Source organism: Priapulus caudatus, unplaced genomic scaffold (assembly GCF_000485595.1).
Source record: "Priapulus caudatus unplaced genomic scaffold, Priapulus_caudatus-5.0.1 Scaffold286, whole genome shotgun sequence".
NCBI lineage: Eukaryota > Metazoa > Priapulida > Priapulimorpha > Priapulimorphida > Priapulidae > Priapulus > Priapulus caudatus.
The window spans coordinates 47,799-61,171 of NW_014577347.1; the positions used below are offsets into that span (position 1 = coordinate 47,799).

At 45.1% G+C, this 13,373-nt stretch overlaps 1 protein-coding gene across 1 annotated transcript in view; it reads left to right on the plus strand.

The window, feature by feature from the left end:
• Positions 1-13,373, plus strand: part of LOC106808562 (dynein heavy chain 6, axonemal-like) — an 88,968-nt gene that overhangs the window by 29,466 nt on the left and 46,129 nt on the right. The window contains 9 exon segments of the mRNA XM_014811324.1: positions 5,899-6,052; positions 8,384-8,541; positions 8,869-9,069; positions 9,479-9,664; positions 10,115-10,311; positions 10,889-11,072; positions 11,457-11,681; positions 12,271-12,492; positions 13,134-13,281. Coding sequence (XP_014666810.1) covers positions 5,899-6,052; positions 8,384-8,541; positions 8,869-9,069; positions 9,479-9,664; positions 10,115-10,311; positions 10,889-11,072; positions 11,457-11,681; positions 12,271-12,492; positions 13,134-13,281 — 1,675 coding nt within the window.

Below are 13,373 nucleotides of genomic sequence, written 5' to 3' on the forward strand. Positions count from 1 at the left end.
AGTGGTCTTTCCACCTCCTGGTTGGGCCAACAGCATGGACACCGTGAGTTACAGCATTGGGTCTCAAACAGCTGAATTCACCTTCTGATCATGGTCGGTAGAGGCTGAGACCTTTACCAATCAGTGCATCTACTAATGTACTGCTGCAGCGTACCGTAGTCAGTGCTTCCGGGCAACAACCACCTGGAACAGATCCTGTAATATGTGCGGGAGGGGGGAAATACTGAGTTCATTATCTGCGGCATTATCGATCTATTTTAAAACTCTTCAGGACATCTGTAAATAATGTATATTGCAAGATCCCTAATATTACATCAATGATACTCGTTTTTTTTTTATACGAATTCATGTCATTGCCTTTTTTGCAAAATTTTTCAATTAATGGTTGCTTTTGACGTTTTTTTTTGGCCTTAACACAGGTCGCCACCAAAACTAACTGCGACAACGTACTAAGCAACAGACAGGCATTATACCAATATTGATCAATACAGTACGCATCAACAGAAACATCAAATTAGAACAGCCTCAGCAGATTGCTTCACCTGGTTAAGATGGCCTGGAGCACCGGCGTCATGGCTAAGAACTTGGGCAGGGTTGCTGTCCTCAGTGCTCTGATGAGCACCACCTTCCTTCGCTGCTTGTCCGGGTTTCTCGCTTCAGTAGCCCGCCATCACCAAGCACCGATTTCACGGCTCGCATACCCTGCATAAACACGTGGTCCACAACAACGTTACCGACCCTCCCCACTGACATATGATTGCTGCCTGATAATTAACAGAGATGTGCATCACAGGAAACATGGAACGATGGCAATAAATCATGTGTAATGACATTATGAAAAAATATATGTGTATATGTATATGTATATGTTAGATATATATATTATATATATTATATTACATGTTATGTATATATATATATATATATATATATATACATGATATATGTCTATAGACTATATATCTATATATATATATATACATATAGATTATATACTGAAGTTATACATTCGGTATCATGTTCATTGATAATATTAATTGTATGTTCAATCCCTATTAATTTTCCCACACTGAATTAATTTCACACACTGAATTAATTAGAAATCGACTGCCCAATTCATCCTGACAGGCATCGAGCCAGAAGTCAAGGTCATTCTTACAGTATGTGCTGTTCACAGTACAAAATGTCGTTAGGTGGTCCTGCTGTGACAACCTGCTCACTGCAGGCTTTGTACCATCTGCGTCATCTTTCCTCGCAAGAATCTTTGGCGACTCGAAACCTCGAGTACAAAAATCAAGCCGGCATATCAGGCCTGATGCATCAACATGTCAGAAGCTTAATACCGGTAAAAACCAAGATTTAAATCTTTCTATCAAAATAATAATAATAATAAACTAATAAACAAGATGCCGCAGAGCTGATCAGCTCTCATCCTAACGTCTACTGCGGTGACTCGGTGGCTGGAGTGGTGGGATTCCTAGTACACCCTGCTTAGTCCTTGTGTTCACATAACGCCCGAAAATAGTGGAATTGCACAGGGATGTATCAGGGAACCTTTCTCAAAGAATGTTCGTTGGGATCGTTATGAAGTTGCCACGAGTGGCGCGTACGTTAAGTTTGTCTTCAGATGAAAGATGGAAGCTCTTCATACGTCGTTAGCACACACTATTTGCAAGACAGAATAGGGTAAGCACTCATCCATTTTACCTACGCAAGCCTACCAGGCTGCAAATTGCAATGAGAGAGCTGCCACCCTGTAACCAATTAAGGCAGGCAAAAAGCACCAACCCATGCACTGGCAGCATGCCACTGGCAGTGGCCATACGTTACATGTTAACTACTTGACAGTTACAGAATGAGCATAGAAATTATACGAATTTATTGGAACAAATACACCTTCTTAACCAATTTTAGCTTTTGAAATTTTCACTGTGACATTGTAGCCTCATACATCCAGGCAGTGTATCAGATTCTACTAGCAAACTAGGCAGTCAAATTCTTTCTAACAGACAGTCAACAATCCAAGTTTAACCCTCCTCTTGAGGGTCAAAAATTTATCCGACCACTTACTCTTTTCGCATGTCAGCAAGAAGGGACATTTCAATGGCCTTTCAATAAGCCATAAAAATGCTAGGTCCCTGAAACAAAAAAGTTTTCAATCGCCTCCGTCAGACCATGTCCTCGAAAATGTCTAAATCTGCCCTGTGCCCACTGACCTTTGACCTGTGACCTCCAATTTCGGCACAGTGATGGCTTTCTACCATGATGCTATACACCGCTATCACGACGCCTTAGGTCGAGCCCGTTTAGATTTGTGCCGCAATTTCTGCATTTCCTCCCTATACCTTACGTTAAGGACATGTTGATGTTCCCCTTATTTTTACACTCTTGACTTTGCCTATCGCCCCGCCTTCGAACATTCCCAACTCGTTTGACGATCCCCCCAATGTGCGAATTCGTGGACCGTTACGTCGAGCGGTTAAGATTTCGTTGCCCCACTGTTGCGGCGCACGGCACGACGCTCGGTCACGGCACGGACGGACGGACGGGACGCTCGGCACGGGGACGAATCAAGCCGATTCTACAAAGCTGCATCTGACTATGTCAGATGAGCTAATAATAAGATAACAGATGCGGATATATAATTTTAACATTTACAGCAGATCTTGCCAAAACTAATTAGTGATAGGAAGAAGTGACAATGCTTGAAAAAACATATCGCACCATGTAGTCTGGCACCATCATGGCGATCTTGGCGAAACAGAAGCCTTCAGGGTTGTTCTGGCAGGCTCTGGTGCGGCCGGATAGCCAGGGTTCATGTGTTATGAGCTGCACAAGAGCGGAACCAGTCTAATCTCCCTACCCTCAAACACCAAACCTAGGAACCTAAAAGGTCTGCAGAGTAGCAATTACTATAACAACTAAATGATAAAGGTCAGCAGCTGTAACCAGTTATTTACCCCGTAACCTTAATCGTAACTTGTGAATATTAGTCTTCAAAGTCCAAGGACTAAATCGAAGACTGACTCGAAGTTATTAATGTACTTCTCCGATGGGGAATTTATGATGCCAATATCGCTTAGCACAGAGGACACCACCATTATCAAGAAGCCGATGCCATCATTGGCTACTACTCTTGAATATTACTACCCAGGTTGTTGCATTGCTACTGGCCTGTCGTTATAATCACTACCACACTGTTCACTGGTAGATTTGCTAACACTAATCAACATTGCTAGAAATATTACTACAGTACTAACACTGCTGTGTTGTAGCCAGTGCTACCCAATTTCAACGTTGTATACGTTAAGGGTGAATTCCAGGTCATAGAATGCAAACCTTATGAGCTAGGCATTTGTATTCACCTATCTCAACGCGTTGCTATGACGTTTAAGGGTGATTCCAGCGCGTTAGCAAGCTGTTGCAAACCTTATTGGCTTGCATTGCTACCCATTATCAACGTTGCTATTACGTTGTTAAGGGTGATTCCAAGCGCATAGCAAGCAAACCTTATGGAGCTTGGTCATTTGCACTATTCCTATATCAACGTTGAGACGTGTTAAGGGTGATTTCCAGCGGTATGCAAGCAAACCTTATTGAGCTTGGCATTGCTATTCACTATATCAACGTTGCTAGACGTGTTAAGGGTGATTCCAGCGCGTAGCAAGCAAACCTTATTGAGCTTGGCATTGCTATTCACTATATCAAACACCATTGCTATACGCTGTTTTAGGGTGATTCCAGCGCGTAGCAAGCAAACCTTATTGAGCTTGGCATTGCTATTCACTATATCAACGTTGCTATACGTGTTTAGGGTGATTCCGGCGCGTAGCAAGCAAACCTTATTGAGCTTGGCATTGCGAATCGTGAGCAGTTGCTGGGCAATCACAGACAGTACTTCTATGTCTATCCTGTTAAACTCGTCGAAACAGCACCAGGCACCACTCTCTGAGCTAGTCCGGCGAAAAAACTGACCCATGATCTGCGATTAGAAGCATTGAAGTGAATTAACGATGATGAAGATACAGGGGAATGCTGGCTGCTATTTTAAAGGAATGCTGGCTGCCTATAAGAATGCTGGCAGCCCATAGAATGCTGGCTGCTATAGAATGCTGGCAGCCTAGAATGCTGGTGCTATTAGAATGCTGGCTGCTATAGAATGCTGGCTGCCATAGAATGCGGCTGCTATAGAATGCTGGCTGCTATAGAATGCTGGCTGCTTATAGATGCTGGCTGCTATAGAATGCTGGCTGCTATAGAATGCTGGCTGCTATAGAATGCTGGCTGCTATAGAATGCTGGCTGCCATAGAATGCTTGCTTGGTATAGATGCTGGCTTGCTATAGAAATGCTGGCCTGCGTATAGAATGCTGGTGCTACTAGAAATGCTGGCTGCTATAAAATGCTGGCTGTATAGATGCTGGCTGCTATAGAATGCTGGCTGCTTATAGAATATTGCCTTGCTATTAAGATTGCTGGTGCTATAGAATGCTGGCTGCTATAGAATGCTGGCTGCTGTAGAATGCTGGCTGCTGTAGAATGCTGGCTGCTATAGAATGCTGGCTGCCATAGAATACTTGCTGCTATAGAATGCTGGCTGCTATAGAATGCTGGCTGCATATTAGAATGCTGGCTGCTATAGAATTGCTGCTGCTGTAGAATGCTGGCTGTATAGAATGACTTGCTGCTATAGGAATGCTGGCTGCGATAGAATGCTGGCTGCTGTTAGAATGCTGGCTGCTGTAGTGAATGCTGGACTGCTATAGATGCTGGCTGCCATAGATACTTGCTGCCTATTAGAATGGCTGGCCTGCGATAGAATGCTGGCTGCTATAGAATGGCTGGCTGCTATAGAATGCTGGCGACTTGCTGTAGAACATGAAGATGGCTGCTATAGAATGCTGGCTGCCATAGAATACTTGCTGCTATAGAATGCTGGCTGCTATAGAATGCTGGCTGCTATAGAATTGCATGGGCTTCCTATAGATCGCTGGCTGCTATAGACTGCTGGCTGCTGTAGACTGCTGGCTGCTGCTAGAATGCTGGCCTGCTATGGAATTGCTGGCTTGCCACTAGATACTTGCTCGCTATGAAATGCTGGGCTGCTATAGGAATGCTGGCTGCTATTAGAATTGCTGGCCTGCTATAGAAATGCTGGCTGGCCCATAGATACTTTCGCTGCTATAGAATGCTGAGCTGCTATAGAATGCTGGCTGCTATAGAATGCTGGCTGCCATAGAATGCTTGCTGCTATAGAATGCTGGCTGCTATAGAATGCTGGCTGCTATAGAATGCTGGCTGCATAGAATAACTTGCTGCCTATAGAATGCTGCTGCTATAGAATGCTGGGCTGTCCATAGAATGCTTTGCCTGTATAGAATGCTGGCGCTATAGAATGCTGGCTGCCTATAGATGCTGGCTGCCTATTAGAATGCTGGCTGCGTTAATGGGTAGCAATGCTACCAGCAACAGCAGTGTTAGTATGTAGTAATATTCCTAGCAACGTTGATAATGGGTAGCAATGCTACCAGCAACAGCAGTGTTAGTATGTAGTAATATTTCTAGCAATGTTGATAGTGGTTAGCAATGCTACCAGTAACAGTGTGGTTAGTGATTAGTAACGACAGCAGTAGCAATGGCAACAACTGGTAGTAATATCAGAGTAGTAGCCATGATGCATCTGGCTTCTTGGATGGTGGTGTCCTCTGTTGCTATAGCGAATTGCATCATAATTCCCCATCGGAAAGACATTAATAACTTCGATGTTAATCTTCGATTTAGTCCCTTGTACTTTGAAGACTAATATTCACAAGGTTACGATGAGGTTACGAGGTAATAACTTGTTACACTGCTGACCTTTATCATTAGTTGTTATAAATTGCTACTCTGCACCTTTTAGGTTCCTAGGTTTGTGTTTGAGGGTAGGGAGATTAGACTGGTTCCGTCTTGTGCGGCTTTCATCACCATGAACCCTGGCTATGCTGGCCGCACAGAGCTGCCAGACAACCTGAAGGCTCTGTTTCGACCAATCGCCATGATGGTGCCAGACTATGGTGAGATATGTTTTTTCAAGCATTGTCACTTCTTTCCTATCACTATTATGTTTTTGGCAAGGAATCTGCCTGGTAATGTTAAAATTTATATATCAGCATTCTGTTATTCTTATTATTAGCTCATCTGACATAGTGCAGATGCGCATGCTTGTAGAATCGCTTGATCGTCCGTTCCGACGTCGCGTCCGTCCGTCCTCTGGGGGTTCACGTCGCCGTCCGACGCGTCCGGTACGTGCGTCCCGTAACAGTTGGCGCACAAATCTTAACGACGCTGCGACGTACGGTCACGAGTATTCGGACACACTGGGGGGATCGTCAAAACGACGAGTTGGGATGTCGAAGCTGGGAGGTCAACAGCGTGCAAAGGTCCAAGAGGTGTAAAGATAAGCGGGAACATTCACTCCTTAATTAACGGTAATAGCGGAGCGAAATGGCAGAATTCGGCCCCAAATCTAAACGGCTCGACCTAGGCTCGTGAAAGTCGGCTGTCATAGCATCATGGTAGGAAAGCCAGTCACTGTTGCCGAAATGCGACGGTCACAGGTCAAAGGTCGTGGCAGCATGGGCAGATTTTAGAGCATTTTCTGGAGGACAATGGTCCTGACGGAGCGACTTGAAAAATCTTTTTGCGCTTCTCAGCGGATGATCCTAGCATTTTTATGGCATTTATTGAAAGGACCATGAAAATGTCTCCTTCTGCTGACGATGCGAACGAGCTACACGTGTCCGGATAACCTTTTGACCCTCAAGAGCGAGGGTTACACTTGGATTTGTCTGACCTGTCTGTTAGAAAGACATTTGACTGCCTAGCCGTTGCTAGTAGAATCTATACTAATGCCCTGGATGTATGAGCTACAATGCTCACAGCTAAATCTTCAAAAGCTGAAATTGGGTTAAAGAAGGTGTATGTTCCATAAATCGTCTATAATTTCGCTATCTGTCATTCCTGTACTGTCAGTATGCTTACACTGACACCGTATAGTCCCACTGCCATGTGGCGCCTGCCAGACTGCATGTGTTGCGCTGCAGTTTTTGCCTGCCTTAAATGTTACAGGTGGCCGCAGCTCTCCAATTGCAATTTGCAGCCTGTAGGCTTCGAGCCGTAGGCTAAAAAATGGCACTCGCACAGCTTGGCCGGGGCGTGTACCGGGGTAGATGTCTGTCTTGCGAAGATGAGGTGTTGCTACGACGGTAGTGATGGGAGCTTCCATCTCTTAATCTGAAGACACTTAAACGGACGCGCCGGAGTCGTGGGCGGTGGGCAGAGTGTGGTGCGGAGTAGCGAGTGCGGCGCAGAGCGAAGATCTGTGAGAGAGGTTCCGTGCATACGCATCGCCTGTGCATTCCACTATTTCGGTTGCGTGTATGTGAACACAAGTTGGACTAAGGCAGGTTTGAGCGGTAGAGATGCCACGCACGTGCGACCACCGAGTCACGGCAGTAGACGGTTAGATGAGCGCTGGTCGCTGCTGGCGCAGCTGTGTTTATTAGTTTATTATTATTATTAGTTTTTTGATAGAAGATTAAAATCTTGAGTTTTTTACCGGGGTGATTAACTGGCTGACATGTTATGCGATCGAAGGGCGCTTGATTGCCGCAGGGGGCGGCGCGGTGATTTTGTACGTCGGAGGGCTTTCGAGCGTCGGCAAGAGGTCGTGTGCGAGAGAGGATGACGGCAGGGGAGGGCGAGGTGTGACGAGAGCGTCGCGTGGCAGTGGCAGCATGGTGGGCAGCAGGCGAGGGACCACTGGAGCGACTTTGTACGTGTGACACAACATACGTGTGAAGGAATGCACCGGTTGAGTGTCTGGCGCGATGGGGCCTGTCAGATGATTGGGCTATTCATTCTATATTCAATTCGGTGCTGCTGAAATAATTCAGTGTGTTGAAATTAATAGGCGAATTTTGAACCATACAAGTAATATTATCATGAACATGTATACCGAATGTATTAACTTCAGTATATATATATACTGTAGCTATACTATCCTATAAGACAATATATACGGGTACTGAGTATAGCAGGGTGGATACATGTACTAGATGATAGTGAGTGAGAGGGTATAGGTATATATTGATACAGTGGAGTACATGATAGGGTAGGTTGAGTGGATATATGATATAGTAGATATATATTACGTCCGGTTACAGTAGTAGCAGCGGTAAGTACATAGGTACACATATATAGGTTGTTGCGATATGTGCGATGTGAGCACATGATTGTGATTGCCATCGTTCCATGTTTCCTGTCATGCACATCTCTGTTAATTATCACAGCAATCATATGTCAGTGGGAGGGTCGGTAACGTGTGTGGACAACGTGTTATGCAGGTATGCGAGCCGTGAAGTCGGTGCTGGTGATGGCGGGCTCACTGAAGCGAGAAAACCCGGACAAGAGCGAAGAGGTGGTGCTCATCAGAGCACTGAGGGACAGCAACCTGCCAAAGTTCCTTGCCAATGACGCCGTGCTCTTCCAGGCCATCTTACAGGTGATGCAGATCTGTTGAGCTGTTCTATTGATGTTCTGTTGATGTACTGTATTGATCATATTGGTATAATGCTGTTCTGTTGTTAGTACGTTGTCGCAGTTTTGGTGCGGACCTGTGTTAAGGCAAAAAACGTCAAAAGCAACCATTAATGAAAAATTTGCAAAAAGCAAAATGACATGAATTCGTATAAAAAAACGAGATTCATTGGATGTTTAATAGGGATCTTGGACAAATACATGTATTTACAGATGTCTGAAGAAGTTTTAAATTAGATCGATTAATCCGCAGATAATGACACTCAGTATTTCCCCCTCCCACATATTACAGGATCTGTTCCCAGGGGTGGTGTTGCCCGAGCATGACTACGGTACTCTGCAGCAGTACATAGTAGATGCACTGATTGGTAAAGGTCTTCAGCCTCTACCGACCATGATCAAGAAGGTGATTCAGCTGTTTGAGACAATGTTGGTGCGTCACGGTGTCATGCTGGTTGGCCCAACAGGAGGTGGAAAGACCACTTGCTATGAGGTAAGTCACCCCATCCATCCACTGAGTGTGTGGAACTTTAGTATCCATCCACCGAGTATTGCGTGAGTTTATTCCCTGCCCGCCACTCACCAGGCTCTATTATGGTGGGTTTGCTGTCAACGTCACCAGTAGTGATGAACCAAGGCGTAGTGTGTATTATAGACAAGTTTATTCCATAGATATATAGTGCGGCATAGATACACTCAACCCGCCGAGTCGACCAAAACCATGACTGCCTGACGCCCACAAAAACCAGAATCAGAACCCGAATCCCAGGGTCTCTTCCGTCACCTCCCTTTTACGTGGAAACCCTCTCTATCCCCGACCTATGCCAGGGCTTCCCCTCGCTCTCGCCCAATCGGGCAACCCCCTCCTTCACTATAAACCCTCGCACACTTCATCGTTCCAGGTTCTAGCGGACACCCTGACAAACCTGCACAAGGCGGGCATCACCGGCACCGACTATCTGCCCGTGACTACCTTCGTGCTAAACCCCAAGTCGGTGAGCATGGGAGAGCTGTACGGGGAAGTGAACAAGCTGACGCTGGAGTGGAAGGATGGGCTCCTCGCTCAGATCGTGAGAATCGCCTGCCAGGTATGTCTCGGATCGATGCGTCTCGGTCGGTCGACCGTGGACTGTTGTATTTCTAAAGTAAAGACGGAAGAACTGACGTGTAATGTATATAATATGAACAAAGGATTTAATTCACCACAGTCCATCCTGCCACGTAGAATGCAACTGGCTTCGGGAAGTACATGGCGCCACCTTTTGGGCCCGTGATGGCGCATGTTACAATAATCTCACACAAACCGATGGGTTTAACGTCGTCCGTGGAAGAGGTGTACTGTGTGGAGAATCTAATGGTTGAGTGACGACTTTGTTTGCTGTCCAATTCATTTTGTGGTTGGAATTAAACGCATACAAACCATATATGCTGAAGTCTTAGATTCTCTGAATTCAACCTAGCGCGCACACGTGTGTTACTTGTCATGGCTTCTTTGCGTAACGTCTGCGTCAGTCAACGTAATGTCGGTTGCTCCTCAGGATGTGACGGACGACCACAAGTGGGTGATCTGCGACGGGCCGGTGGACGCGCTGTGGATTGAGAACATGAACACTGTGCTCGACGACAACAAGATGCTCTGTCTCGCCAACAGCGAGCGCATCAAGCTCTCGTCGTCCATACACATGCTGTTCGAGGTGCAGGATCTCGCCGTGGCGTCCCCTGCTACCGTCAGCAGGTACGTGCTCGTTAACCTGCCGTGCAGGCACACCTGTACGTGTCCCCCGCCACCGTCAGCAGGTACGTGCTCGTTAACCTGCCGTGCAGGCACACCTGGACATTTCAATGTCGCGTACTTGTACGTGTCCGTGTCGTGAGGCAGACATGTTCTAGATCGTCGAGGTCACGATTAAACTTATTTGTAAACGTGTCAATGCCTCTATCTCCGTAGCTAAAATGTGTTGGTAAACGTGTCAATGCCCCCCAGCTCCGTAGCTAAAACGTGTTGGTAAAATTATATTGTTTTATTGATTAAACATATTGATGAACGTGACAGTGTGGTGTACATCTCTGTAGATAGGAGCAGCTTATGATTACGTGGCTGCTATTTTGAGCATATCTGTCCATGTAATTTTAACTGCATTTTAACACGTGCATTAATTACTTTAACACGTGTGACAGTGAGCCGTTTTAATATATCAGATATGTTAACACGTGTGAGATACCTTAACACGTTTGAGATACTGTAACACGTGCGATATTCTTTTTCGTGTACGAGTGAGATTATAGACTTTTAAGTTGCTTCCTGGCTGCAGATGTGGCATGGTGTACGTGGATGCGGATGAACTGAAGTGGAAACCCTACGTGCAGACATGGGCTAGCACGCTGGATCGAAGACTGAACAAGGAGACCCGAGACTACATCCTCGACCTGTTCGATAGATACGTTGAGGCGGCGTTGCACTTCATCAAGAAGAGGTGCATACAGGCGATGCCTCAGGTGAGTCGACATGTCTCAAGCATGTGAAAATGTCGAGACGTCGAGTGATATCTCTTTGCGATGCCCTTTGAAGTCTATCTTCAAAATTACATGAAACAAAAAGGCCATCATTTTTATACTGTGTTATATATTGTTATTATTATTATGTGTTTTTAACTCATCTAATCCAGGTAATCAGTGAGAATGTCACGTGTTGTTATGCATTTTATTGTGCCGTTAATCGCAAGGTGAATATGCATGACCATACGAAAAACTAAGAAATACTGTGTATACTATATATACTATAAAGTGCACAAGCATCAAGTAGTCACCCTTCTCAGTGTGCGTAACCTTCATGGCCACGTCTATACGTGGATTCTTCCACCTTCTGACCTTCTGCTACAGGTTGACATTAGCAAGGTGACGACCCTGTGTGCGCTCCTGGAGTCGCTTCTCACCACACAGGGCGGACCTAACCTGGAGATGGACTCACACAAGCTTCACACGCTCGTCTGCATGAGCTTCGTCTTCTGCCACCTGTGGGCGATCGGTGGCAACATCATCGAGGCTTCGCGCGAGGAGTTTGAAGCCTTTGTGCGCAGCCAGTTCGAGGATAACCCCGACGCTAAGGTGACAATTGCATTTTGGATTGCTGTTGTTAAGTCTATCTGTGAATCCTTGATGATTCCTCTGTACAGTCCTCCTAGTAGTCAACCTTCCATGTAGTTACCTTCTTGTGTAGCATGGTGTGATTTTGCAATGCACCAAACTTTGATATACAGTGCTACTAGCACGAACACATGTATCTATAGACATACGTTCATGATAATTAATATCTGAAGACGTGATCAGGTTTCACATAAAGTAGACCATATGTCTATTATGCTGTATTATAATGCATTGGTTTAGGTTAAAATGGCTTGTAGTTTATCATGTTCAAATTGTACTTGGTTTGAGCAGACACCTGAAATTTCAAAACACGAGCGCGAGAATTTCTCTATATAAGCATCAAGACTCATAGCTCACACAACCAAATGACATTGTACTTTATTTTAAAACACGATTGCTAGAATATCTCTGTATAAAGGTTAAGGCTAGTAGCTCGCACAACCAAATGACATTTTACTTTATTTTAACAAACGATTGTTAGAATATCTCCGTATAAACGTTAACGCTATAGTATCTCGCACAACCTAACGACGTTTTACTCTGCATGAAGATGCCCTCGGGCTGCGACTTGTGGAGCTACTACGTCGACTACGAGACGCAGCGCATGGAGCTGTGGGAGCGCATCGTGCCACACTTCCGCTACGACCCGGACGTTCCGTTCTTCAACATGCTGGTGCCGACGATGGACACTGTGCGCTACGGTTACCTCATGGAGAAGCTGCTAGCCGTCAACAGATCCGTGCTGTTCACCGGCACCACCGGCGTCGGCAAGGTCAGTTAGCTTTCTACGCGCGTCATCAAGGACGATCAAGGTCGCAGATTTTACGATAGACATCTAAAACGCTCGGTAATCTAGAATGACAAATGTCATTTTGACAAATGACAATGACATTTGTCATTATACGCTTCTGATGTCACCTCAGTGTCGGGGTTATTCTCGAATTGGCTGCGCACAAAGGCTTCAAACTTATCGTGCGAAGCCTCGATGATGTTGCCACCGATCGCCCACAGGGGGCAGAAGGCCTAGGTGTAACCACTGCAGGTGTCTGCGATTCTTATTGCATGATTGATGTCTGAGCGAAACAGCTCCTAGTAAAACTTTCCTGAGACACCTAAATTAATATGAAATTTTCAGTTTTCTCTACTATATCTTGATTAATGTTGTTCCTAGAGTAATTTTCGATGAGAGATTGAGATGATTATGGATTTGTACTGAGCGACACAGTTCCCAGAAAAACTCCTAATAATGGTAAATGAATATAAAATGTGCAAAGTTTATCCACTATCATGTCATGATTAATGTTGTTCCCGGAGTCATTATCGACAAGAGAATGAGATTATTAGAGATGTGTGGTTTCGATTGACATTGTGAGTATACTAATTATTTAATATGTGTATGTGTGTCCATTGTAGTCAGTGATAGCAAGAGAAATGCTGGACAGATTAGCTGAGCGGTCGGAGTACATCCCTCTCTACATCAATTTCTCAGCGCAAACCAACTCCATCAGGACGCAAGAGATGATCGAGTCGAAGCTGGAGAAACGCAGGAAGACAGCTCTCGGTACAGGCCAAATAAATTAACCGTAACGTAATTAGCATAATTAAGTGTTTATACAATTGCGTAAATAAGTATATATATAAGTACAAGTATAT